The following is a 27062-nucleotide window of genomic DNA, read 5'->3' as shown; positions in this document are numbered from 1 at the left end:
TAGATGAGTGATAGAACCACTCCGATTGCATTTGTGCACACAGACCTCCTCAATGATGGGTGCATAATGCGGCCCCCATGTGGCCTGCGACCCGTACTCGTGCTCCCGTGCTTTCCGGTCACGAAGACCCATAAAATAATACGCGATCTGAACAAAATTGCATCGTATCCCAATCCTATTTTTATCTGCTGCAGATTACTGAAGAGTCTTCTCGTGCGTGCAATATTTTTTACTCAATAGGATCCCTACATTCTACCTGTTATCTTAAGATTATTATTATTATTATAAATTTTAGAGTTGTACCTGTTTATTCGCTTGCGCAAAATGCTAAAGCCGTCCGCAGCCGTGGTGGTTGGTGGACTCGTGTCACTTGTATAGACGGTCCGTCATAAAATCCCAATGTTTTTCAAAAATGACCTCATAAAAGACGGGTAACACTAGTTTTAAATTTTTAATCAAAGAGCACACTGGTTTGGATCCTCCATATCCTATCCCTCTGCCACGTGGGGCCCCAACATTTGTCCTCTTTCCACCCCTCCCACGCAAATCGCCACGCCCACTTCAGTTTTGTTTAGTAGTACTTCTTATAGTAGTAGAAATTTAGAACATAATAAAATATATATATATATATGTATATATATCCTGGCTAATTGTGGGAGCCCATCGATCATGCCCACGGAACTCCCACTAATCACAGGGGCGTTTTCCTTTCTAATTATCAGTTTGAGCGCGGCCCCTAGTTTTTTGGGGCCACGTGTATCTCACGTGCCCCGACCCTGTGCGAGTCATGCGGTCGGTTACCCCGGCAACATCTCATCCATTCCACGGGGCCCACCAAGAGGACCACAGATCGACGGCTGTGCTGCGCTGTACAGGGAAAAAAAAAAGGAAAGAAAATAATATAAATAAATAAATAAATAAATATATAAATGTTTAGGTCGTAAAATTGAGTAAATTAATAATCATTTGATATTTCATATGTAAAGTAAAAATAAATATAAATAAATAAACTATAATTCAGGTTTCAGTTATCTAATTTGAGAGCGGGTTGGCAGGGGGACGCCGTCTATATAAGTAAATAAGAACAGAAATTAACTCATTGCCAAGAAGGCGGAAAAGGAAATAAAAAAAGAAGAAAATAAAAAAAATCTTCAAGTGAGAGAGCGAGAGAATGAGATCGCCATGTCGTAATTCGTAACCCCACCTCCAACCCCCGTTGGCTCTCCCCTTTCTCTCAACAAATCTAGAGTTTTGTTCTTTGCCGGATCTCACCTTGCTGAGACAGCGATCTTATCCTCGCGAAAGATCCAATTTTGAGCGTTTCCACAAGGTATCTCTCCCTCTCCCTCTCCCTCTCCCTCTCCCTCTCCCTCCCCATCTCTGTTTTTTTTCCGATCATGAAAGTATATAGGGTTCTCTATCTCTTTCTTCTCTGTAAGTTTATGTGTGCAGTTATTGTGAAACCTGTGTGTGAAGTTTTGTCATGTGGGTTTCCCATTTCTGACGATTTCTTTTGCAAATTTTGGGTGCTGTAACTGTACGCGCGTCTTCATTTGCTGGGGCGTGAACTTTGTGGGTTAAATTTGTTATATGTCGCCGTAATCACGTGGTGGTATGCGCCTGATTGGGATCTGATATTGATTATTTTCTGTATCGGATGATTTGGTAATGGGATTTGGATGTTAGGTAGTAAAATTGCTTTGTTACAGCACGTAACTACCTACCTATGCTTTGAATGTTATTTATTCTCAAGTTCTTTTCGTGGGTGTGTGGATTTTGAGGAAAACCTCTATGCTATTGCTAGCCCCTTTTTGCCGTTAGTTATAACGCCAAGATAGTGTTTGGCCGGGTTGGGTAGTTGTATTCTAGCAGAAACAGAGATGATCAGTCAATAGATTGATGTCGGAGCCTCCTTTTTTTTTTTGTTCAACTAGAAAGTTCCATGACCTACTTCGAGCTATATGCTTATTGGATTTGGAATCTTGTGCTAGTCTTACCCGATAAATTAATGAGACAAGGGTGATTTTGCATGTAACTTCATGCTTATGTATGTGGCTTGTATTAGTGTTGGATTCCAGTTCATGATATAAAATAGCATATCAACTGTAAAGCATTTCTTTTGATTATCTGTCCTCTCCACATTACAGAGGATATATTTTTTGTTCCCCGGATACATCTGTTTGTCTTATAATTCTCAAGTAAGGATGTTGTGCTTTCTTCATAGTTAATTGTAGACACTGATGATGAACCTTCCGGAGGTGGCTTTGGACGTAACATAGCTTTCGGGCGAAAGGGCTGAGGTTCCTTCATCGATGAATGACAATTGCCTTTTGATTTCGAGTAATGCGCTAGTTCCAGGTTGTTTTGTGAACTAAGTTGATAGCGTCTAATGGTGCTTAAATTGTGGAATTTTTATAACCCATCGGAATAGACTGGTGCTGTACCTGATTTGTTATGGCATTTCGAACTGTTGAGACTGCTGCAATACATGTGTAGCTGGAACTTTTCTTAAAGGAATTGTGTGATCTCACTTTCTTGATAACATATAGTGACTAAGACCTTTTGTTTTTTCCGTCTTAGATGATTTTACCTTCTGGAGAATATTCATCAACTTATTTTGGTGCCATATAGGGCAAATTCAAGAGCAATTTCGTTTTTGTATATTTCTTTTACTTCAAAGTTCGGGAAAATGCGGGAGTGATGGCAGCTGCAGAAGCAAGGGCTGCTTGGCAACGTACTGCTAATCGTTGCCTAGTACAGGAGGATGCAAAGAGAGCTCCAAAACTGGCCTGCTGCCCGTCATCATCTACAGAGCATCAAGAAACAACCAATGAAAATGCTGCAAACACACAAGATCATCCCATCCCCAGTCTTATGCCTTTGAACTGGAACCCCACAAACTCTAATCTGCCCCCCGACACAAAATGGTGGCTCCAATTGCAGCCCAATTTTGGGTATCAGCAGGATTTTATAGTCAAACAGACGAATTTATTAGAAAACAAGCCCGATGAGAAGAAAATGGAACCTGTGGATAGTGATTCTAGAAGCACAGAGACCTTTCTTGATACCCCATGGATGGTTTCAACTGCTTTTATGAAGCATACTTCTGAGATTGTTGATCCTTTAACTTCTAAGAAAACAGAGAGGGTTTCTATGGATGTGGATGCACCTTGGGTGGGAGGAGGTAACAAGTGCCAACCTTGGTGGCGAATTACTGACCAGGATGAGTTGGCCTCATTAGTTGCCCAAAAATCAATGGAGCATATTGAGAACTGTGATCTCCCAAGACCCACCCAAACTATGCATGTTAGAAGGGATCCATTGTCTGGTTTTGAGAGTATGGATGATGCTGTGTTATTCTCATCATCCTCTGGTCAGAAATCAAATTCTGGGTTAAGTGATCCCATTGATTATGTACAGGATAGTTATAGTTCTGGAAGTTGGTCTTCTGGCGGAGGGGCTAAGCTCTTTGACGACAAGGAGAAACTGCACAGGTATTGATTTTGTCCCTTTTTTTTTAACTCCATTGCCGCTTTTTTTAATTTCATAGGCCCGTGCATGACTATTTCTTTTGTTTTCTTCCACTTTGTTGTTGCCCAGAGATAAGTGAATTATGTAGTAATGTATGCATATCTTGAAGCATATTTACATTTTAAAAATGAGTGGTAAGCAAGGTGTTGGGTGTTTTCTACTTAATAATTTTGCCCAAATTCAGTCATACTATGTCCCGTCAACCTTAATACGATCATCAATCACCAAGGACAGACAAACAAGCAAAAAGCACGGTTTTCTTTCTTTTTCCCTTCTAATCCTTATGTGCAATCAAGATTTCATTGGACATAATCTGTTCATTGTGCGTATTTTTGTTATGAAGAATGTGACTAAGAAAATATTTTTTGTTAATTCAAATTGATTTCTGTTGCGCCGCTTGGTTTGAAGATTAAGACTTAAGAGCATACTGCTTACTTGCATTAATAACTATGAATTGATTCTTGATTGCATGATGAATTGATTATTCTATATGCAGTGATATTTAAAGAACTCATAATTTGAGCCTTTCCTAAATCCGAGAATTTTTCTTTCCCATAGCTCATTTCTTGCGTATGCATTATGCCATTTCTTTTGTCTTTTTTTTTTTTTTTCATAGTTATTAGTGTTCTTAGTTTGTTGCATTTTTCATGATTTGATTTGCATAGATTGCAAAATTTTAGTATTATCCTGTATACAGAAATGCTCCATTTCTTTTGCTTCTGCTGTTATCAACTACTCTTCCTATCAATGGATGGTCTTCCTTTAACAATTTCCTCTAAGGATTATTTCAAATCAATATTAATGCAGTGGTACACGAAGTTATGGCACAAGCCGAAATGATCCAACGGAAAGTAAAACTCCCGGTCAGAGCGACCCAAGCCGAGCCGAGTTATTAGAAGCACTCCGCCACTCTCAGACCCGTGCCAGGAAAGCCGAAATGGCTGCCCAAAAAGCATACAATGAGAAGGACCATATAGTGAAACTCTTATTTAAACAGGCTTCTCATCTTTTTGCCTACAAGCAGTGGCTACAAATGTTGCAGCTAGAGAGCCTGTGTCTCCAGCTCAAGATCAAAGATAATCAGATCGCGACTCTTTTCCCTATTCTTCCCTGGATGCCATTGAAGGAGAAACCATCAAACGATAAAGACAACAGCAACCCTAACAGGAGGAGGGGTAAGAAAAAGAAGAATAAGAAGTGCAACTTCTGCAGATATGCAGTAGTATTTGCTGTTGGATTGAGTCTTGCCGGTGCGGGAATACTTCTGGGTTGGACTCTTGGCTGCTTGATACCCCAGCGCTGAATATTGCGGTGTGAAAGCTTACAAATGTTTGGGTTCAGTGAATGTAAGCTTACAAATGTTTGGGGTCTGTGATGAGCTAGGTCATATGTTGCTTCTTTTTTTCAACTCAGGTATTCAACTTTTAATGTATATATGGGAAAAAGTTTGTGTGCATAGTACTGTCTCTACTGCTTCCTGTTTCTGTGCTACTGTTGTACATATAGGCTGATGAAATTTGTGTTAAAGTAGGGAGTGAGGATTGGATTTTACACCTGCCTCACACAAACTATAGTATTTCATTATTATTATTATTATTGTTATTATTATTATTATTATTATTGTTCCAAAAGTTTCTGGAGCAGCTGTTCAAATTCACTTTGATTCCATTTATGATTTAGCTGTTGTAGTTCAATGGACGAAGTAAAGAAATTTGGCAAGATACTCAATTAGAAAGTATTGAATTGATCGGAATACGTAATGTGCGGGTTGTATAATCTGCCATGATACAGACTTACCAGTAAGTAAGAGTCACTAAGATGTTCATAGATCGAGTCTCATATCAATCAGCTTTTCACTGTGGAGGAAAAAAAAAAAAAAAATCTTCTGTTGACTGAAAGGTATAAATACAGAAAGATAACGAGGAGTGTGAGGGGAAGATAGGTGAACAAATCCATCGCCTTCCCGTATGTCTATCTCCAAATCCCGGTGCCTCAGTATTCGTCCAAGTAACTATACAGCATCTCGTCCTTCCTGGACTTGCGCCGACTAAGCAAGGATTTGAGGAACTTCCTGCCCTTGTTCGGGTTCTGCTTACCATCTTTATCATCCGTTCTTTCCGCATGTAAACGCATTGATGCCAACTTCTGGGTCTCCGAAGGATACTGCACGCACGACAAACAACAAAGGAAACGAATAACCTTTCTTTAAAAAAACTTCCTTCTCTGCAAAACAAAAGGGATCGGATAACTAATCCTGCAAGCTTGTTACAATCTAATGTTGGAGAAACTTTTAGCCAGTTTTTGATGTGATACATGGACTCAAGCTGGGTAAAAATCATTACAAACTTTACGGTAAATACACACAGGTATATGCATTTGTCATAATCAAATTATATACTCGGGCATCAATTTAGCCCACAAAAACTAACTTCTCAACTTTTGAAAATCGAATTCTTACTTCCACATCTGGTTTCTCTGAACTAGACAGCATGAAACAACAAGGCATTGTCAAACAGTGCATCGTCTTTCCAGGTAGAAATGTAAATTACATAGAGTACTGCTTACCTGCACTCCGACGCTCGATGATTTGAGCAATGAAGGTTTTCTAACGATCGATCCTGAATGTGTGACTGGATTCGAGGTTGGGATTGGTGAGTCTGCTCTTTTATCTGTTTACAAAGAAACTTACGAGATTGAAGACTTCTGGACGCCATGCCAACTCAAACATGGTGAAAACAAATTTCACATCTATATGGACACGAATCAGTAGATAACTGAGAGACCAAAGTGTTTCATTAAAAGAGAGAAAAAAAAAAAAAGTGTTTCACCTCCACCTGCAACTTTTGCAGGTTGTGAGGACGGTGACTGAGAACGAACTTTTTGAGCTGGTGATGAGGAACGAGCACGTTGGGAGTGTTTAATACGAATAGATCGCAGCTTCCTGAACAGGAAAACCAATAGATCAAAATTTTCAGTATGCCATTTTTATCGTGCGGACTTGATATTTCAAGAACTACAGTTCCATGGACTGGGGTTTCAATGTAGACCTGAATGAAGGTGGTTTGTCTTTTGTTTTTTGTCGAATTTCTGCAAAAGGATCGAGCGATAATCAACAGGTTAAAGATGCTCAAGTGTTATTCCTAATAGAGCGGAATGACTTCAGGAGACGGTGAGTCCAACGGAGCATACCAGCCTGAAACTGATGAGCTTCGGCACTATCCTGAAATCTATCCAACTCTTGATGCTTCGGCACAGCCTGGCTTCCAGACTCGGGCATGGATCCGCCAACTACGAAGAAGGTGGAAGATTAAATTGGAAGGAACAATGTAATAATTATTATGAGCATAAAAGCAGCAATTTCATAGTATTTCCAAATTTTGGATTTAAATTCGAGAGCGAGCTAACAATCTGGTAAGAGATATTGTGCGGCGGTGAAGGGAAGGACAGGACAGGACCGGACCGGACCGGACATTACCGGGTAAAGTGTATCGCTTGTAGAACTTGGGGGCTGTGATCACTAGAGACTGTTGAGAAAGGCCTTGTCGATCCGTATGCTCCTGACACGTCCGAATTCTCTACAAGTAGTTTCATCACGAAATGAGCACTTTCAATGCCAGCATTATGTAGTCTACGGCTCTACGCATCTGAACTTCTAAGCATAACTAAGCATTCAATGCCCTCTCTATACATAAACACGGAAAGCAATTTCTCCATACCCGCTCAATGCAAGAAACCCGAAGCTCCGTCTCAGAGACCTCATCAAACTTGCGGTGGAGAAGACCGTTGACCTTGAATGATATGGATCCCAGATGATCTACGGTGTTGACGAGAGCCTTTACTGCATAATCCTTCAAGGTGTTCACCACTCTATGCCAGAAACCAACTCATCAGTCAGGAGCAGCAGCAGCAGTAGCTTCGTAAGAAAACAAAGATAGAATAAGGAGAAGACGGAGAAAGGAAGGAACGATATAACGATATAGGCAGGCAAATTCTGACCCTCAATGGGATCCACATACACATACATCTCTTTCTGATCGTCGTTGGTGTAAGTGGACTCGAAATACTCTGCTGCTGAGTACAGCTGCGACCGCAGCGTCTTCAAATCCTGGAAGCAGAGGAGGCAAATGCGGCGGCATTCAGGGATTGCAAAAACAGCTCATTTTTATGTCACGGAGAAATCACAGGAAAAGGTTAACTAACTAATTATGACGCATAGCCACCTCCTCTTCCGGAGTAGAATAATATAATAATTCAGATGAAGCGAAGAAACCCTACTAGCAAGTTAGTTTCCTGTTCAATTTTGCGAAACAGAAGAAGAGGAAAGCCCATGTATAAAAATAAAAATAAAAAAAGAACAGCAAAGTCCTCTACGTCCTAAGGAGGGAGGCAAACAAATTTCGTGTCGTGTAATCCGGCACGCGTAATTAATTAAGATGATGATGCTCTCTTAACAGATGCTGCATATGCGTGGTGTGATCTGGAAATTCGAACGGAAATAAAGTGAAGAACAAGATTTTATATATATCAAAAAAGGCGTAGTAGATCATGCATGGGTGAATGAGTGAAGAAACAGATTCAGGGTGTGATGGATATGGATGGATGGATGGATGGATGTTGGTGTTAGTATCAGGAGGAGTAATTTAAATTTAATTAACCGTAGGTACCTCGAGGCTATCAGAGAAGAGAAGGCTCTGCTGCATGGTGAGCTCGTCCACGGTCGACGCCGACGCCGACGGTTCCAGCGGAGACGACGGCGCGACGAACGTCTCCATTAATCGGTGGATGGGATCTAGCAGCCGCCGCAGCAACTAACCTCTAACGCACCTCAAATTTCACGCTAACAAATTTGCACTTTGAAGACCCTTTTATCTATATATCTATATTGCTTCTTCCCGTCTCGTGCAAACACCGAGAGGACCAGACAAGCTTCAATTGCTTCTCTCCAAATTAATCAGTTCCGCTTCGCACGGAAAAGGTTCCCTGTTCCTTCAGCTCTGAAACCCACACTCAACTCACATAAAGAAGGGAGAGAGAGAGAGAGAGAGAGAGAGAGAGAGAGAGAGAGAGAGGGCATGTCGTGTTTGTAAGCGGGACGAGGCGCTTTTTAACCTGGGCGTGACCGCGATGGGTTTCCCAGGCTAAAATAAATGATGAATCCGAGCAAAAGCAGCAAAACCTAATAATAAGATTATATTCTCTTTCTTTTCCGAATTAATTCTGGTAATGAATTCGGTTCATTTATTCGGATCCATTTCCTCTTTCACCAAAGCAACTACCACCAAAATCCGAAATTTTACTCTTTATACTATTCCTTTGTCCTTTATTAGTCATATATATAGATATAACCGGTGGTCATGATTGAGTTTGGATACTGATCAAACAATCCCCTCCCGTGACTCCGCGAGGCGTGAGCTCTTCACCCAAATTTGTACTCGTCTCCAGATGAAAGGAAAAGAAACTCATCCAAACTTGTACTCGTCTCCGGATGAAAGGAAAAGAAAAAGTGTCTCGCTACGTCGTACGCCTGGTGCCGCTCTCGTCACACCTGTCGGGTCCAATCTCCAAGATCCGAACCTCCAACCCCTACTCGAAAGTTGGACTTGTTCATCAAACTCACATTTTCCCACATCCCCTACATAGTTAGTACATGCACTCGATTCTGATTATTACTCTAATTAAAAAGCAGCTGTATAATCTGTTTTAGTTTCATTGATTCTTTATATGTGACATGCTTAATTTGCATTCCAATTCGGTCTCTGTTTTTTTAGTCTCTTATCTTAATTATCTCAAGTATATGACGAAGCACTGTAGGATTAACACAATTTGTCTACAAGATAGATGGTGATTTGTTTAAAGATACATGCTAAATGTAAATGAGTCCTGCAACTTAATGCACGAGAGTGTGTGTGTGTGTATATATATATATATATATACACTAATAAATAAATCTACAGGCTCGGTAGCTGAGGGCATTTGGTGGGGGGACAACATCATGCGAGGCACGTCGTAAGTCGCCGCCATAATATTAATTATTAATATAAATACTAATACTATATATGTAATGTATATAAAAGTAGGCTGCGGAGGTCCGGAAGCCAATGAAAACCTGCCACGTGTTGAAATTGGAATGCTCTGTGCGATGTGGAGGAGGACCCGTGCTACTGAGCTCGATCATCGCGTTTGTGTTGGTCATTCTGCCCGGGGCCACCTCCCCCTGAGTCAGTAGGCTCGGTCACGGACGCTTTGTCGCACCCCTCTGGATCAAAAAATCCGCAGGGACCTAGCTAGCTAGCTAGCTAGTACTCCTCCTTTCTTATTATTATTCTTATTATTATTATTATTATTATTAAGGAAGAGAATTTGAACAGATGAGATGCGAATTGGTCTAATTAAGACAAAAACAAAAGAGTAAGAAAAGGAGCAATATTAGGCATACACTCCAGATGGGGACGGGTGTACGAGTGGCGCTTATTATACGAAAAAGTCGGTGTGACGTGAAGGGTGGGACCCACCGTTGTAAGCTAGTCAATGGCCACGTGGCCGTAGTGGCCGTCACGATCCTTGCCACACATCCTTGTTTTATATATCCCTTCGGCCTAACCTCTTCATTCTAATTATCAAAATGACTTTACTCTCAGCCGGTCCATTAATTTAATAACACGTACTACATACGGCTGAAAAATATATATATATATATATATGTGAGATTTCAAAATTTAAAGTAATTCTATATATAAAAATAACTATTAAAATCGTAGCTATTTTTACTACAACTATTACATATAGCGAGACGCAACACACTCTTATATATACAGTTTGGAAAACAAACAAGCACAATAATAAGATTGAAATCCTCCTATAATTGCTGAAACTATATGAATGCACTATTCCAAACCACTATTTGCTTGATGCTCTACAGAAGGTACTCTCCAATGTAATTAATGANGGATTAACACAATTTGTCTACAAGATAGATGGTGATTTGTTTAATGATACATGCTAAATGTAAATGAGTCCTGCAACTTAGTGCATGACAGTGTGTGTGTATATATATATATATATATATGTATATATATATATATATATACACTAATAAATAAATCTACAGGCTCGGTAGCTGAGGGCATTTGGTGGGGGGACAACATCATGGGAGGCACGTCGTAAGTCGCCGCCTTAATATTAATTATTAATATAAATACTAATACTATATATGTATGTATATAAAAGTAGGCTGCGGAGGTCCGGAAGCCAATGAAAACCGGCCACGTGTTGAAATTGGAATGCTCTGTGTGATGTGGAGGAGGACCCGTGCTACTGAGCTCGATCATTGCGTTTGTGTTGGTCATCCTGCCCGGGGCCACCTCCCCCTGAGTCAGTAGTCTCGGTCACGGACGCTTTGTCGCACCCCCTCTGGATCAAAAAATCCGCAGGGACCTAGCTAGCTAGCTAGCTAGTACTCTTCCTTTCTTATTATTATTATTATTATTATTATTATTCTTATTATTATTATTGAGGAAGAGAATTTGAACAGATGAGGTGCGAATTGGTCTAATTAAGACAAAAACAAAAGAGTAAGAAAAAGGAGCAAATATTAGGCATACACTCCAGATGGGGACGGGTGTATGAGTGGCGCTTACAATACGAAAAAGTCGGTGTGACGTGAAGGGTGGGACCCACTCTTGTAAGCTAGTCAATGGCCACGTGGCCGTAGTGGCCGTCACGATCCTTGCCACACATCCTTGTTTTTATATATCCCTTCGGCCTAACCTCTTCATTCTAATTATCAAAATGACTTTACTCTCAGCCCGTCCATTTCATAACACGTACTACATACGGCTGAAAAATATGTATGTGAAAAATATGTATGTGAGATTTCAAAATTTAAAATAATTCTATATATAAAAATAACTATTAAAATCGTAGCTATTTTTACTACAACTATTATATATAGCGAGACGCAATACAGTCTTATACATACAGTTTGGAAAACAAACAAGCACAATAATAAGATTGAAATCCTCCTATAATAATNACAAATAAGTAAATAAATTTTGAAAATATATTTTGATTTTTGAGAGGTTTATACGTACCATCTAGGTACGTCGATAGCATTGCTCTATGCGCAAATACTATCCACTTGTACTATTTGATGTCTCGTCATTATGGTCTCTCTCTCTCTCTCTCTCTCTCTCGCTCCTTATTTAATTTCATGCACGGAATTACTATTTGGTGGGAGAGTAGTAATGGGACCCAAGTTTGAGCTACCTACAAGGTAGTGGTGGGAACGAGTCTTGCTATTTTTCTCCTGCTTTTCTTTTTTGTATTTAAAGGGTCAGCTGATAAATTCACTAACAAATAGAAATATTAATTCGAATACATTCTATTATTTTGAAGAAAAAAAAACACTACCATTTCATATACGGACGAGTCTAGCTTATTAACTAATTCAATGAATGATGCAGTAGGAGAGGAGAGCTTTCCACGACTCGACCTACCAACGTATATATACGGAGCACCACCGTTGGCATTTATTTATTAATTTATTAATTAACATGGACTAGCTAGCGGAACCTCTCCCCCCTCGCTTATTTATTTATCTTTTTTTAACCCCTTATTTGTTCTCTTTTCCTTTGATTATGCACAACTATTATCTGGGCTCCACGATGTCTCGACAACGATGATTATGATTACTTTCACTATCTGTACGTCTGAGTTATAAGTGATATGTATAAGCTCTCTATGGCATAAATACTAAGAAAAGGAAGCGGTTGGAATGGGCCTCATGAGTGCATCGTAGATCTCTCTGGGGCTTTTGACTTCGATGCAGAGTCCAACTCATCCCTTTCACCAATGGTTGCTAAGCCCAGCCGGCAAAGTAAGCTACAGCCCGTACGTTGCAGGCCTTCTCCTTGGCACTTATTAGGCCAAGGCCCGGCCCGTCATAAGCTCTATACCATTTCGGGCCTACAGGACCGCTATGCTATATAATGGGCCGAGAAAGAATAGAGCCGGTCTACGCTGAGCCGTTTGGATCATTGGCCCGAGGATCTGCACGCTGTCAACTCCACGAATACTTAGTTTGGTTTGTTCTGTCCAATTCTTCCTTGCTAATAATTAATTTATTCTTAACACACACACACACACACACACACACACACACACACACACACACACACACACATATATATGTTCTACATCATTTTACAAACTGCCTTAATCTTATAAATTATATACATATGCTTCTATCCTCAAAATATACACATTTCTCCGCACTAATTAACTATCCTAATAACTGTTCTCTTCCCTCTCTAGTTCCTATTCCTGTTCATCATTCATTTATTATTTTGATTGATCGTTCAGAGTGGGATCATTGAATTACGTACAAAGCGACTCCAAATCTTCCGCTCTTATAAGAGGACTAACCCCGGCCGCATCGCCAAAAAACCAGGAGCGATACATTAATTACAAGTTTTACGATTGATTAAGAGAGAAGTGCTCGCTCGTACGTTTTAATCTGGGTTAGTAATTAATACGGATGCGCACAACAATAATTAATTACGCCGCACCACAATGCATCCATAAACACATTCCCCTTCACCGTCTTAATTTTATCTGCATATTCCGTCATCCGTTGAATGCATGCATGCATGCATGGATACTTGTGTTATTTGTTAATTCCTCCAAACTCAATCACCGAAAAGGTGCCAATTATAAATCTCTCTCTCTCTCTCTCTCTCTCTCTCTCTCTCTCTCTCTCTCTCTCTCTCCCCCATATATATTGCCTCTCTCCGATTCCACCATGTTGCCGGCCAACTGGGAATTATTCTCTCTTTCTCTCTTCTTCTTTATCTATCTTTTCTTACACCCATGCATATTCTCTTGCTGTTAATTATAATTATATAAGTACCCAAAATATAAGTTAAGCAGGCCCGCTCTTTTCCATGAGTACGGACGTCTTCGACCATGCCGAGGACAACGAATTCGTGTGCGTGNTGTATATATATTACGTGGATTCCTCAACTCCCTCACTCAGCAGTACATAGTACGCTCCGGTGAGTTTATATAGAACAAGGAGGTGCGTGTGCTTAAGCAACAGGAGCCGTACCAGCTTCTGCAGGCATGAGTACCTTTTCTCGCCCGGACGAATTGAATATAAAACCCATGAATATATTAATATTAATTGTCGTTCTCTTATACGTACCCACATTCTTTTCTATCTATTTCTTCTTCTCTCTTTCTCTCTTATTAAGGGTCAACCGGCCGTTGTACCACCTTAGCCTCTCTCCGTTATATATACCCCCGATCTTAATCTGTGTTCGTTTCATTTCGATCGCACTTGTTTAATAACAGATCGAGCTTGGTAATTTGTATACATTTGCAGTGAGGCAGATGCACTCGCCCTTCCCAAGATCATCGACCAGTTCGATGATGAACTCTCCCAGCTTTGCTCATCCGGCATCTTCTCCTACCAATGGTATCCGTCACAAACTATCGATGATGTGACAATTGACGATATCGACCTTGATTCTTTCTCGTGGAATAATCAAAGCTTACCGTCCAATTCTGATGGCGATGATCCAAACAAAGAAGTGGCTGTGTGCAAGGTTATAGTACCTAGCAGCAGTGGTGGTGCGAGCATTAGCATGCGAGAAGAGAGAGTCGTCAGGAGAAGAGCGACGGGGCGGTCGAGGCTGAGTAACATCGGATTCGAAGAGTTAAGGAACTACTTCTACATGCCAATAACGAAAGCTGCAAAGGAGATGAACGTGGGTTTGACTGTGCTGAAGAAGAGGTGCAGGGAGCTGGGCATTCCAAGGTGGCCTCACAGGAAGATGAAGAGCTTGAGCTCTCTCATCCACAACGTTCAGGTATATCATTATTATTATTATTTTATTATATACATTAATCTACGTATCAGTATATACAATATTCAACAACATTTTTCTCAAAAAAAAAAAAAATAATTCAACAACACCATTCTCTTTCATCTCAAAAAACAAATTAAGCCATTCCCCTCTCTAGTTTATAAGATTGATGTATCAATTATACCGACCGTCTCTGGCACAAGTGGCAAAAGGGCTTGATGGTTGGTTCCCGAGACTCAAGTTCGAATTCTAGTGAATTCACATTTCCAGCTAAGATGTATCAATTATATAACGCGCTACCGTCCTTAGAACAAGTGGCAAAGGAATTGGTGGTTAGTACCCGAGACCCAAGTTTGAATCTTAGTTAATTCACATTTCCTGCAGTTAAGTTTATTTCTAAATGAAATAAACGAAGTGGGTAGCGTGCTATCTATTTCTCAAAAAATATATATATATATATAATATGCTCAATTATGATGCACATATACTTGTATCCTAGTTTATGACGGAACAGAACATTCTATATATATACATCTCTGTAGTTATTATATCTGAAGATGGAACAGTATATATATATGATGGGTACTAATATTTCTTCAACATGTGCAATCTATGGTTGTCTAATTTAATCTAATTAGGAGTTGGGAAAGGGTTCACCAGATTCAGAGGAGAGCATCCAGAAAGAACTGGAGATGTTGGAACTACACAGGCAGCTGATGGAGGAGAACCCAGATGTTCAACTCACGGAGAGAACGAAGAAACTGAGGCAGGCATGCTTCAAGGCTAATTACAAGAAGCGGCGGGCATTGCAGCATCCTTGTATACTTTGATCCTCACCCTAATCATAAATTCAATTTACTCCTAAATCAATCACAAGTGTGAATATTTTGCGTTGTTATATAGTACGTACGTAATACCTACATATTATATCTTATTATTATGTGAGGTATAGTCCCAATCTATAAATCACCATCATGTGTTGCATTATAGAAAGAGAAAGTTTTTGATGTGTAATCAAGTGAATCAGGTAAATAAATTGGTTACGTAAATATAGATAACTAAGTCCGTATTTCTCATTTTCAATAGAAGATCGTATAAAAAGAGTCTTAATACACTGAAAACAATGATGACGTACGTAGAGTACGTCATCCTACTTTTAATTAATCCTCATTAAGTGCGAAGGTTTATAAAAAGAACAACAATTAAAAAGAAAACTAAGAAACTAATTAAACCGGTAAACCATCGAGACAAAACATGGTTGGCTGACTCCGACGAGTTCCTGAACTGGGAACTATTCTGTACTGCACTAATATTACCTGGGCTCTGGGATAAAGGAAAGTGGACGAATGCTTTGACCGCTGGGAAGGTGATACGCGTAAATGATATGGGGTACGACATCTGAGTGGCAAAGTAAACACTTCACTAACAACTAAACACTGGTTTAATATAAAAGTAACAAACACCTGCGTCTGGTTGTAAATACTCTCGGACTTCGTCCAGCAAAGCGCCTCTTCCCGAGCCTTTTGAGTTCAAAAAACTTCCACTGTTTATCTATGGGGAGTTACGCCCAATCACCTTGTAACCGATTAATTAATTTGAAAAAACGACATATGTTCGTTTGAATGATTAATGACATCTCAGACATAGACAGCTATATATACGTCGACGCTTAATATTATGCAAGAAGACAGAAACTTTCATATTTAGACAATCTTTTGAAACCCAACATATTAACCTACGGACATACACACGTGTTTAGTTACTACTAATTTTGGTTATAGCAAAACAGGTTTTCAGATCTTTCACTCTGAAAAAATATCGTTACACCTTATTGATAAACAAAGATCGTTTTCGAATTAGACGGTCTATATATATATATATACAAAAGTTATAAAAGTTTATTTCGTCCCCAATATGGGGAATTATACAAGTCGTGGTACTCTCTAGATTAGACTTCGTATACTAGGCCTTTGAAGTGCTATNCTTAGTAGGTTTTCGGAATGAAATCTCAATCCGAACTAAAAGACCGGAATCAAGTTGAAGGCTAATGGGTCATTCCCATTGCAGTTCGGAATAGAAATCCTAAACGATTCATGCGAACCAAATAAAATTAACCGAATTTGATCAAATCGATTTTCATTCCATATCCAAAATAGATGAACCAAACCAGCCCTTAGTGATTTTTATCTGGAAGGAGTCGTAAGACGGGACGGAATCTGTATGCAAAATTTTGATCTCCAGCCTCCTCCAGCCTAGACATGCTAACAGTAAGTCGTTTAGGATGAGGTTAGAATTATGGGGCCGGTAGGGACAATACCGAAAAAGAAAAAAAAAAAAAGAAGGGAAAAGAAGATTAATTTGCTCTGCTACTACTTAGACCGGACCATGGCGTGGCAACGACATGATGTCAAAGAAAAATTAATTTAATAGAAATGGCATGTTACGCGTTTGAAAGTTAATAGCTTGTCGGATAGAATTAGGTGGAGAAAATTGAAGAGAGCAAAAACATAAACAAAGAAATCTAATCGAATTAGCTGAGCTAGTGTTGGAAATGAGAAAAAGAGAGAGAAAAAGAAAAAGCATTAATAAAGATTCAATACAATTAGGACCTGGTTCGATAATTTATTAGTTAAGAGTATCATTTTAATACTATAAATAAATTAAGCGCTAGCTTATAAGTCTTACCTCTTTTAATATTTCTAAATTGCACTTGCAATCTTTACGAAAGAAAAAAACTAACAATTCAAAAAGTTTTATATGTTGTTGGCGATGATTGTTTGTAACAGTAAATAATTTTAAAGCACCAGCGGGAAAAAAAAAAAAAAAAACATGTTAAATTTTTTATAGTATAAAAATAATGATATTAGGAAGAATTAACAGTTCGTTACTAAATTACTAGCCAGGCGTTAAGTATTGATGGTGGCAATGAGTTAGTTACCCAGAGGTGAGAGGTGGTGCGGAGGGATAATACATTAGCGAGAGTCCTCTTCCGGGTGCTCCCGAACCTGGTGATCCGCACTTTCCGCTCTTCGAACTCCTCCGGCGGTGCGTGCTCGTTGAGAGCGTAGGGACCATCGAGGACGGCGGCGGGGGAGTACTCCTCGCCCTTCGTCTCCGCCGCCGCCAACGCCCCATGCAGCGCCGCCATCCCGGGGGGGAGTTCCAGCTGGCTCCTGATCCGCCTGCTGCTGCTGCTGCTGCTGTTCTTCTTCCAGGGATAGGGATGCGGGGTCCTCCTGGCATCGATGAGATCATCTACAAGCGGCGGGGGGTCGTCCCTGTCCCTGTCCCTCTTGGGCCTGCCGGGGGCCTCCTCCCAGAGGAAGGGGATGGAGGCCGGCAGGTGGAGAGGGGGCGTGGCCAAACCCGGAGGCTCGGGGCGGAGGCTCGGGAGGGAGTAGAAGCACAGCTTCGGCGGAGTGCTGTAGCAGCTGCTGGGATCGGCGCTGTTACGGCTCGCCATGGATGGATGGACGGATCGCGAGAGGACGATCGAGGAGAGACGGTCGGTCGTTCGTTCGTTCGTTCGTTCGTTGTTGGGGGGTGAACTTCAACAGAAATTAAGAAAGAAATGCTCCTGCTTTATTTATATATATATATAAGAGAGGTCGACGATATGACGGCGGGGCCCAACTTAATTAACTGCGCATGTACAAGTGTATATAAGTATAACCCGACGCATGCATAATAATAACATATAGAAAAAAAAAGAGGCGCGGAGGGAGGTGTTGTGCGCGCGTATGTAAATGCTCGTATAAATGTGTGGTGCAGGTACGCAGCATGAGTAAACGCTCCGTTTTCCGTTTCTTCTATTCCATTCTATTCTAGAGAGGAAAAAGCAAGTCATGCATTATTCTTGTCGAGATAGGATAAAAATGTGATGACGTACTCACGAGAAAAGCAGGCCTCAATTTCAGTTTTCCTTTTTATCATCTTTATTNTACTTAATAGAAGGACTCTCTTTAGAAAATTAGTACATCTTAAACATCCTGCCTAGAATTGGCTCTAATTTAAGGTTTTATAATGGGAACAGTTTTCCAAACTACCAGTGCAATGAGTGCAATGAGCTGTAACAGGACAACAACATAAATTAAACATAGGGACCTTAAATAACCTCATGGTACGCCGGAATTCTTGTACAAAACATACAAATGACTCCATCTAGAGGAGAAGAATAAAACGGATGGAGAGAAAAGGTCACTATGCCGTATTACACAATACTTAACGTAAAAGAGAAAGGCAAAAGTAGCCATGAGAGAGGCTCTCCGCATTCTTTCACGCGGGCATCAACGTAAACTAACCATAAATAAAGTACTAAAACAATCAACTAGTACCCTCTAGTGGATTTTACTTTGGATTCACACTTTAAGTACGACGCCTAAGAATTTACGCCATCCGGAGCCACGTGTAGTTGCCGCAACAGACTACGTGCCTAGAGGGAGTGCGTCCCCGTGATTGAAAACTTCTTAATAATAATAATATATGACATAATTCATCTAAAAAAAAAAAGATACTCCAGGCCAACAGAGTTAAATATCAAATTAAGTTGAAAATTTATTTATTTATTTATTTCGTCGTCATATGATAAAAAAAAAATTCTTAATATTAAGAGAATAATAAGAAGAAACTTACCACCCATGCTATCAAGAAGCCTTGCCACCCACGAGAATAATTACAACAAGTTTATCGGAAACCTTCTGCCATATCATACTGGTTATCAGTAGAGCGACCACAAGCTATCAACTGGAAAGGCATAATAATAATCTCTTGAGGGTAAATAATCTCTTTTCTTAATGAATAGGTTGAGGATAGGGTTGATTAAAAGTGGGTTGTATAAAAATCGGTTTGTATTACTTCTAATTTTTTTTTTTTTTTTCTCGGGGCCATCGTTGAAATGGGAGGACCGGACAATATAAGCGACACTGCATAACTGCAATAATATAAGACAAGACTAAGCATACTGTGCAATAAAGAAACTTGTAAGTAACCACATCTCTTCAATCAAAGAATACCTATTCAAAAGTTATTAAATAAGCTCAGGATTGTGTTCTTACAATTTAAAAGTAGTCAAAAATTGAAGAGAAGAGAGAAGCAGAAAAGCGACGGGGCTCAAACTGGCGCACAATTCTCTTATAAGCAGGGGCGCTAATATTTCCTCTTGCGAATCTTGAAGGTTGATGATCTAATAACATCATCGTCGGCCTTGAGCCGGGTCTCAAGAACAATGATGGATTCCGGCTTGGTGAAAAAGGTGAATAAGATGTATATACCGTCTAAGTAGGTGTTGGTTTCACCTGCCTTGTTCTTTTTCTTGATGCTGTATGCAAGAGGGATGACTCCGCGGTTGAACACCTCCATGTACATGCCACCCCCCGCCACAAGCAACTGCAAACAGAGCAGAAACTAACATGACTCATTTGCCCGCAATATATGTACATTCATCTAGAGGAATGTAAGGGAAACGAGAAAAGTACTGCACAAAAAAGGTTGATAATCTATCAACAACATCAGCAAGCTTGAATTGGATATGAATGGGTAAATGCAAGAGACTTCACAATTCACAGCAATATCAAACAAGGAAACACTGATATTGCCTTGCCAACCAAATGCAACCTTACTACTACTCCATCTAGACATATGAGCAGAATATAACAAATAAACACAATTCACAAACAGATGGAGTTCCATGAATAATTTATACCCAGACAAAGAAAATGAAAAGTAAATATGCAACCGTATTTGCATGACAAACCCCATCAACAAAGAAAAAATACTGAAAGTTACACAACTAGAGCTGTGAAGGAATTAAATTCAAGAAGTGCAACCGAGTTTTGGTCATCTGAACAATGAAGAGCTAATCAGCACATAGAATCAACCGATTCTACAATTCTGAAGCAAACTTTAGCAAGTCTGCCATCTAACAATTTGAATAGCCAAAGTAGACATCATCATGTATTCAATAGACATTTTCTATTCCAGAAAATAGCAAAAAAAAGAAAAAAGAAAAAAGAAAAAAAAGACGGCCTTGTATAAATCTAGTTAAATTACAGAACGATAATTTGAAGCCTGACCAGTTCAAAAATTGATAGATGCCCATTGGCAGCTAAACCAGGAAATGCATTGTAAAGCCCCAAAACCACACTTAAGTTCTCATTTGTATGAAACAACTCCTGAATTTTGCTTCCTTCTTGGAACCCCCCAAACACAATGCTGGGAAATCTGTGTGAGGGTCCAATAAACACCATTTTTTGCAGAATTTTGAGCACTTGCTAACAGGGCAACAATCCTAGTTGGCCTACAATCTTTAAACATTCTTGTCCTTTCACCTCTCGCATTACCTGAATCGAGCTAATTCGTCACTGGTCCAAAGAATCAAACTTTCTAGTCCAAAGGTATGTGATGCACATTCTTATTCTACGAAGCGTTCTGATCAATCCAAAATCTAAAGCCTTTTATGCTAAAACCTACACAGTTTTTTTCCAACTGCCGTGAGTAGATGGTTCTAAAACAGAGGAACACTTGGAATAAGGGTAAAAAGGTAAGAACACTTAAAAATCGAGAGATCACCTCTTCGTATCGTTGGATGAGGGCGAGGCGCTCGTCCTCGGTCATGTCGGGGCGGAGCACGGCCATGGACTCGTACTGGCGAAGCCCCGGGGGGCACTGCGGCTCCTCCTTGTCCTCCATAACAGCCGCCGCCGCCGCCGCCGAAGGCCCCGACGAGCGCCCGTCGCCCTCCTCGTCCCCTCCCTCCTCGAAGAATGACCCCGTGAAGTCGAGGGTTAGGGCACGGACGAGGAGGGGGCGACGCCGCCCATGGGGGCTCGCGGCTCGGGCGAGGGATCGGCGGGAGCGGAGGAAGGAGATCGAGGGAAGCGAGCGGAACCCTAGGGAGGAGAGGCGGAGGGTGGTCGAGGAGGAAGAGAGAGCTAACGAAGCCATGGCTCCTCCTCTCTCCTTGCGCGCGGGAGAATAAGCAGTCAAGGGGGGAGGGGCGTGCGGGAGAGTCCGGAGAGATGACAGAGGAGTGTCGCCGCGCGAAGAGGGGATAAGGGGGTGGACTCGTCACGTGGCGTGGATGATGGTACGTTGCTTATCCAGTGTTCCGCGGTGTACACTGGGATGATCTACGGCTAAGATGGATCGGATCGAACTGATTAGAAAACTATAAAATAAACCGACCGGACCGGAACAGACCAGACCAGACCCGACCCTGTGCAGCAGAGTCGGTCGCCAGGCCCGTTGTCCGCCTTATTCTAGCGCTTTCCCCTTCTCTCAATCTCTCCTGGCTCCCGCGATCGTGCTTCTCTTCCTCCGCCCTATTTCTTACGCCCCCCCCTCCACATCTCCTAGTCCTAGGCGACGACGCTTCTCTGCTGCGATCCATAGTAGCTTCTTCGCAATAGCAAGGGGAAGATGGAGGAGTGGTCGCTCCCCGCGCTCTTCGAGGAAGCAAGAAGGATCCATTCCGTGGCTTCCGATTCCTCTGTGGATCAGGTATTCTGCAGATATACCCCTCGCTTCCTCATCCAATCCCCCCGTTATCGGCGCAAGTGTGGAATTCATCGAGTACTCAGCAACTGGGTTGAGTGTTTTTAATTTCCTTTTTCTTCAAAAATTGCTGTAATAGGAGACGCTGAGGAAGGGAATCGAGGCCCTGCAACGCTGCGACGAGATGGTGAGCAAGCTGGGGCTCTTCTCCCTCAACGAGACCAAGGACGACGTCACCACCGCCAACCTCAAGTATCTCCTCGTAAGCTTTTCTGTTTCCATCTCCTCCGATGATTTGCTCAAGCGCACAACGTTTTAATTTACAAAAGGACCCTATGCGTTATCCCTTATTCATGCTGTAACAGTAGTCGCAAGCACTTCTGTTTACAAAATTCAGTCAAATTGAATGGAGGGACTGTAGTAGTAGTAGTAGTAGAATCAAGACATAGACATAGCTGGAGGGTAGTCGTCACTTAGAAATACACTGATTTTATAGTTGAAATTGCACAATAAAGTAGACTGGCATGTAGGAAACGATGTCGCAGTATCCGGCATAATCATCTCTCTTAATGAGTTGTCATATGTATTGTCTTTTAGCTACATTTTACTAGCAGAAGTCTATGCGTTTGTTGGTAGTCGTCAAACCTTAACATGTCTCACGTCTTTCAGGTGCCATTCTATCTCGGAGAGTTAATCGAAAAACTTGCACAGGAGGATAGGATCTCGATTCTTAAACTATCTCAGAATAAGTTAAAGGTGATCTCCTACGCCAAAGGATACCTTTGGTGAAACCTTTTCTAAAATGATCAGTTATACTATATATCAGATTATTGGTGCTCGCCGGTGATTCTGGTACATAAGCTGTCATTTTGATGATTTTTTTTTTTTTAAACACTGCGGTTGGGTGCTGCAGGAATTTATTTCGATTTGTGAGGCACTAGAGCTCATTCCTGAAGAGGAACTAGAAATTTCTGGGCAAGGAGGCCCAGATACGTTTGCAACTCGAAGGGCGAAAAAGGTTATTATTTTGACCTGTTTTCTTGTTCTCTCTGATTAGATGATTTCAAGTTCATAGACATTTAGCTATGGCAGACTTTTAAAAAATCTAAAATTATAACCATGCAAGGTTTGTGTAATCAGTATGATGACTTCATAAGGTTGTTTTGCAACATTTGTGCTATTTTTGCAAATCACGTAAATACTGCTGGTGATATCACAGGATTGTCGAGGGAATAAAATAGTTTTTTTTATCTCACTTCTTAGACTAATTGCTAAAGCGGGAAGGATCTTAATGACAAATTGTTGTTAATTTTATCATGTATAGTCATAGCTCCACCTTGCAAAGGAGATTGTATAATATTGTCTCCTTATGTTAGATTTTCTTCCCAGAAGTACTAAAGAAATAGATGAACGTTCACGTTCACAAGTTCTATCTTTTATGTATACAGTATGATTTGCCTAAATATATGGAAAAGTTGAGTTGCTTGTGTGATTTTCTGAAGTCAAATGATATTGTGAATGTACCAACATTACCCATCCAGCAAGTATTTATTTGCTTGGCTTCCAAACTGTGGTAAAAGAGCCCTCTTTTCTGGCAATGCAATATTTATCTCGTAATTTGATTGTGGATAGATTGCCCGGTTCAAGCGCCAGAGAGCCGCAGAAGCAAAATTGCAAGAAATTAAAGAGAGAAGGGAGAGGCGTGGGCGCTCCTTAAGAGCAACTGCTTTATCTACACCTATTGAAGCTGGGGAAGAAGATGCAGTGGATGATGATGGAGAAGAAGAAAGAGAGGTTTGATTCCTTTTGCAAGAGAGATTTGATCAAGTTCAGTAGAAATAGATGAATTGAATTGAAAGTGTCCTTGGCAAGGCGTTGCCATAACTGTTTGTGCGAAAATTCAGACTTTGAAATTGTAAACGAACCTATGTGTTTCCTTTCATGTGCTCACACTAGTTGGCCATTTCTTTTTCTTTTTTTTTTTGAGAGATAGGTAGTATGCTACACGCTTTATTTATTTCATTTAGAAATAAACTTAGCTGGAAATGTGAATCAACTAGGATTTGAACTTAGGACCTCGGGTACCAACCACCAAGCCCTTTGCCACTTGCGCTAGGGACGGTCGGTTCTAGTTGGTCATTTCTAAGCTATTGATTTTGTGTCCAGTTTATCTAATATTGACCTTTTAGGGAACAATCACTTTGTCACATCTCTAGCCTTTTTCCTGCAATATGTTTTTCAAGTACTCTCGTCGGTTTAAATTTTTGTTTTGTTCTCAACATTATTCAATGCCTATTGCGGCAGCATGCCATGTTTAGGAAATTGTACAATATTTATCCAGTATTATCTGTTCCAATGCTGAAGCTTATGTTTGATTAAATTTGGGTGGGAACTTCCCTCTGGTCTGACTAGTCAGTTCCTATGAATTGCAGGCTTGGCTAACTGCGATCTCCTTATCTGTCTGCAAGGTTAGTCCGATTTAGCCTGGGAAGCTGATTAGTTATTTGCAACCATCCTCTTGGTTTTGTAAAGCTACATTTACAACCTTTTTTCTCCTTGTTTCCTTTAAGGGTGATTTATTGTTCTTTTATTCCTTACAGGCTTTTGATCTCTTGGACATGCTAAGGAAAGAAGAAGAAATGCTTCTTGCTGTAAAGGAACGAGAATCAAAGGTATTTAATACAGACTTTACAAGTCTTGAGTGTTAACTTTGTATCGCCTATAGTTTATGGATTTATCTGGTTAAGATCTAGATCATCGGTAATATGCACTTATAGTCGGTGAATTTTGTAATTCTGCCTTTGCTGCTCAACTTGTTATTTGGTAGATGATATTTTCATCTGTTGATCTGGTTTCAGCTGATTGGTTCACTTCGTTTTTCCTCTTGCTACCTAATATTGTTATCCTTTGTGAGAGATTGACTGTTGAATAATATATTTGCAGTTCTAACTACTATATTTTCCTAGTTAAGTAGCAAAAGAAAAGGCAGATATATGCTTTAGGTTTTTGAGATCCAGCTGTGTGTGATAGAAAGAATTAACTTTGGAACATCGAGATAATTGTCAGCTTCTGTCGGTCGATTTTCAGGACTAAGTAGGTATTTTTAGTGCATTTTTTGACGTAATCAATTAAAATATCACAATTATGCAGTTGGATTGTGCTATTATTTGAGAAATAATGACCTACCTGGTGGTCAGAAATCATGTTGTGTAGATAATGCATGTGATATATCTATTCACCCCGCAACCTGTTTTAAACTCTTCATACATGTTAATTGTCAAGCTCACTGAACTATATTACAGGAAGGGGAGAAGGAGTTTGCTCGCGAGATCCTTGACGAACGTACGAAAAAAGCTGAAGCTTGGCACCAAAATGCTGCCACTCGAGCACCATTGGCAAAACCAGTGGAACCAATCACATGTGCAACATTTGCTCAAGATGTTATTGAAGGGAGAGCAAACATTTCACAGGCCCATGAGCACAAACATCAACCACTTATATTTGGACCCGCGAGTCTTGTTGGGGGACGATTAACAAGTGAAAGGGAGAGAATGGCTGCACAAGTGTTCCAACCAGGTTACAGGTATGCCTCTAGTTCGTTGTGTATAACGATTAGGATTTTGATTCTCATGTCTTGATTCTTGTCTCCATCTATGTTGTTGGAGTTACACGACTCAACATTTGGCTACTGTGAACTGTTTGTTCCAAAAGACTGTTCATACAACTAGATGGAACTATGCACAGAAATAGCTTTAATCTTCTTGTTGAATATTGAATGTTGATTGAAATCGAGCACATGCATGACTTTGTGTTGGCTATTCCCTTCTGTCCATTTTTTTTCACCGGTTTTCTTGTTTTTTCCCCCCCTTTCTAATAGGTTGCCTACCATGAGCATTGAGGAAGCTGGATTACGTGAAATGGAGATGATGAAGAAATGGCAAGAGAGAAATGCAAAGCTGATGGAAGAAGCAAATTCGTCGTGGCACAAGGACGGTCCCAGGTCAGCGGCGGAGGACGAGGAAGCTGAAGAAGAGAGAGCTAGGGCGTGGGATGATTGGAAAGATGACAATCCTCGCGGTGCAGGCAATAAGAAACTCACTCCCTGTGGCTGAAAATGTTGCATGCTTTCTCTTTCACTTAAATTTCTTCGTGTAACAAGTAATAAAGTTTGCACTTGTGTTTGTTTACTAGTTTGTTTATCATATGTTAGTAGGGGAATTTAGTGCGGATAAGTCCTTACCTGAGGGTCATGGTAGTTCAAGTGTTCAACTACTCCTGTTCTTCTGTTCATTTGAGTATCTGAAATTTTTTTGCTTCGGTTGTTCCAATCTGTCGTATTTGTTGACTTCTTAAAAACTTCCTGAGCCTCGCCGACCAACAGCTCGAGACTTGTTACACCGGCCACCTTTCCCCCGCGTCCTACGCATTTTTTGTTGAATAACCCACTCCCAGATAAGAACGACTGCAAACTACAAACTACAAAGGTGTGAAGTGGCATTAGAGGCAAAACTCTTCTGTTTGGCCTGTTGTAGTGTGCAGATTAATTAGCGAGGAATCTTACTTGTTTATTAAGGTTTATTATTATTATTATTATATTTTTACACCCATTTTATTGAAGTTTTAATATTTCTTATTTTTCATTGTTATTTTTTCAATAAGAATAATAATAATTTTTTAAAAGCGGTTGTGTAAATTCACGCGGGTGAGCGTGTAAGATTCAAGTATACTCCTACCGTACTTGTGGCAACAAACTCACGCATTGCTACGTTTTGGCTTCTAACGGGAGGACCTACACCCTACATCGGTCGTCGCTCGCGATCAACCAAAACCTAAGCGAAGACAAATGCACAGAACTTACGGTCCAGATCGCTTGGCACCTTTCGCCGTCGGTATGATTGAGACCGTTGATCTATCCAACTGCACCGCTTCTTGTTCTTAACGGGTCACCACCATCCTCCACGATCGACGGCGATCGGGCACGTGTACGCTCACCGACAAGCCACGTGTCCGCAACACCTGGCCCGATTGAATATTGCTAATTACAGATTTACAGTCAACCCAACCCACGAAAGTCCAGTGAGTGAGCCAGCAGTGAGAGTCTTAGCGACGAAGCAAAGTCGAGATTAAGGCCACACAAGTCAAAAAGTAGAAACGCGGAATTGTTATTTTTGAGGT

General features: G+C 40.6%; 5 protein-coding genes across 14 annotated transcripts; 3 read left to right on the top strand and 2 right to left on the bottom strand.

Annotated features, from left to right (window-relative positions):
* LOC109721982 lies at positions 1226-5151 on the top strand. 4 transcript variants are annotated; one of them, XM_020249822.1, is made up of 3 exons: positions 1226-1330; positions 2681-3494; positions 4339-5151. In XM_020249822.1, exons 2-3 carry the CDS (start codon positions 2701-2703, stop codon positions 4832-4834), a joined length of 1290 nt encoding a protein of 429 aa, XP_020105411.1. In that variant the 5' UTR covers positions 1226-1330; positions 2681-2700; the 3' UTR covers positions 4835-5151. The 4 variants fall into 4 exon arrangements, with proteins under 4 accessions (XP_020105411.1, XP_020105409.1, XP_020105407.1 ...); XM_020249820.1 differs by having other exon boundaries at positions 2632-3494; XM_020249818.1 differs by having other exon boundaries at positions 2581-3494.
* LOC109721983 (putative protein ABIL2) lies at positions 5253-8739 on the bottom strand. 6 transcript variants are annotated; one of them, XM_020249826.1, is made up of 9 exons: positions 8196-8739; positions 7548-7636; positions 7320-7398; positions 7007-7106; positions 6721-6819; positions 6579-6618; positions 6360-6472; positions 6097-6200; positions 5253-5694 (listed from the first exon to the last, which is right to left on the bottom strand). In XM_020249826.1, the coding sequence occupies exons 1-9, from the start codon at positions 8301-8303 to the stop codon at positions 5524-5526; spliced, it is 903 nt and encodes a 300-aa protein (XP_020105415.1). In that variant the 5' UTR covers positions 8304-8739; the 3' UTR covers positions 5253-5523. The 6 variants fall into 6 exon arrangements, with proteins under 6 accessions (XP_020105415.1, XP_020105416.1, XP_020105412.1 ...); XM_020249827.1 differs by having other exon boundaries at positions 7554-7636; positions 8196-8738; XM_020249823.1 differs by having other exon boundaries at positions 7248-7398; positions 8196-8732.
* LOC109722136 (protein RKD3) lies at positions 13473-15226 on the top strand. The gene is made up of 3 exons (XM_020250021.1): positions 13473-13525; positions 13913-14399; positions 15035-15226. Exons 1-3 carry the CDS (start codon positions 13473-13475, stop codon positions 15224-15226), a joined length of 732 nt encoding a protein of 243 aa, XP_020105610.1.
* On the bottom strand, positions 19365-21423 carry LOC109722238 (30S ribosomal protein S6 alpha, chloroplastic). Its single transcript, XM_020250192.1, has 2 exons — positions 20964-21423; positions 19365-19781 (listed from the first exon to the last, which is right to left on the bottom strand). The coding sequence occupies exons 1-2, from the start codon at positions 21336-21338 to the stop codon at positions 19542-19544; spliced, it is 615 nt and encodes a 204-aa protein (XP_020105781.1). The 5' UTR covers positions 21339-21423; the 3' UTR covers positions 19365-19541.
* On the top strand, positions 21679-26215 carry LOC109722237 (PP2A regulatory subunit TAP46). Of its 2 annotated transcripts, XM_020250189.1 has the most exons (9): positions 21680-21893; positions 22027-22149; positions 22557-22643; positions 22801-22905; positions 23520-23681; positions 24320-24355; positions 24488-24559; positions 25190-25470; positions 25765-26215. In XM_020250189.1, the coding sequence occupies exons 1-9, from the start codon at positions 21813-21815 to the stop codon at positions 25997-25999; spliced, it is 1182 nt and encodes a 393-aa protein (XP_020105778.1). In that variant the 5' UTR covers positions 21680-21812; the 3' UTR covers positions 26000-26215. The 2 variants fall into 2 exon arrangements, with proteins under 2 accessions (XP_020105779.1, XP_020105778.1); XM_020250190.1 differs by lacking the exon at positions 24320-24355 and having other exon boundaries at positions 21679-21893.

The sequence above is a fragment of the Ananas comosus genome, linkage group 16, assembly GCF_001540865.1.
Source record: "Ananas comosus cultivar F153 linkage group 16, ASM154086v1, whole genome shotgun sequence".
Lineage (NCBI taxonomy): Eukaryota > Viridiplantae > Streptophyta > Magnoliopsida > Poales > Bromeliaceae > Ananas > Ananas comosus.
Note: the sequence above shows the minus strand (reverse complement) of the source record. Positions and strands in the feature narration are given on the sequence as shown.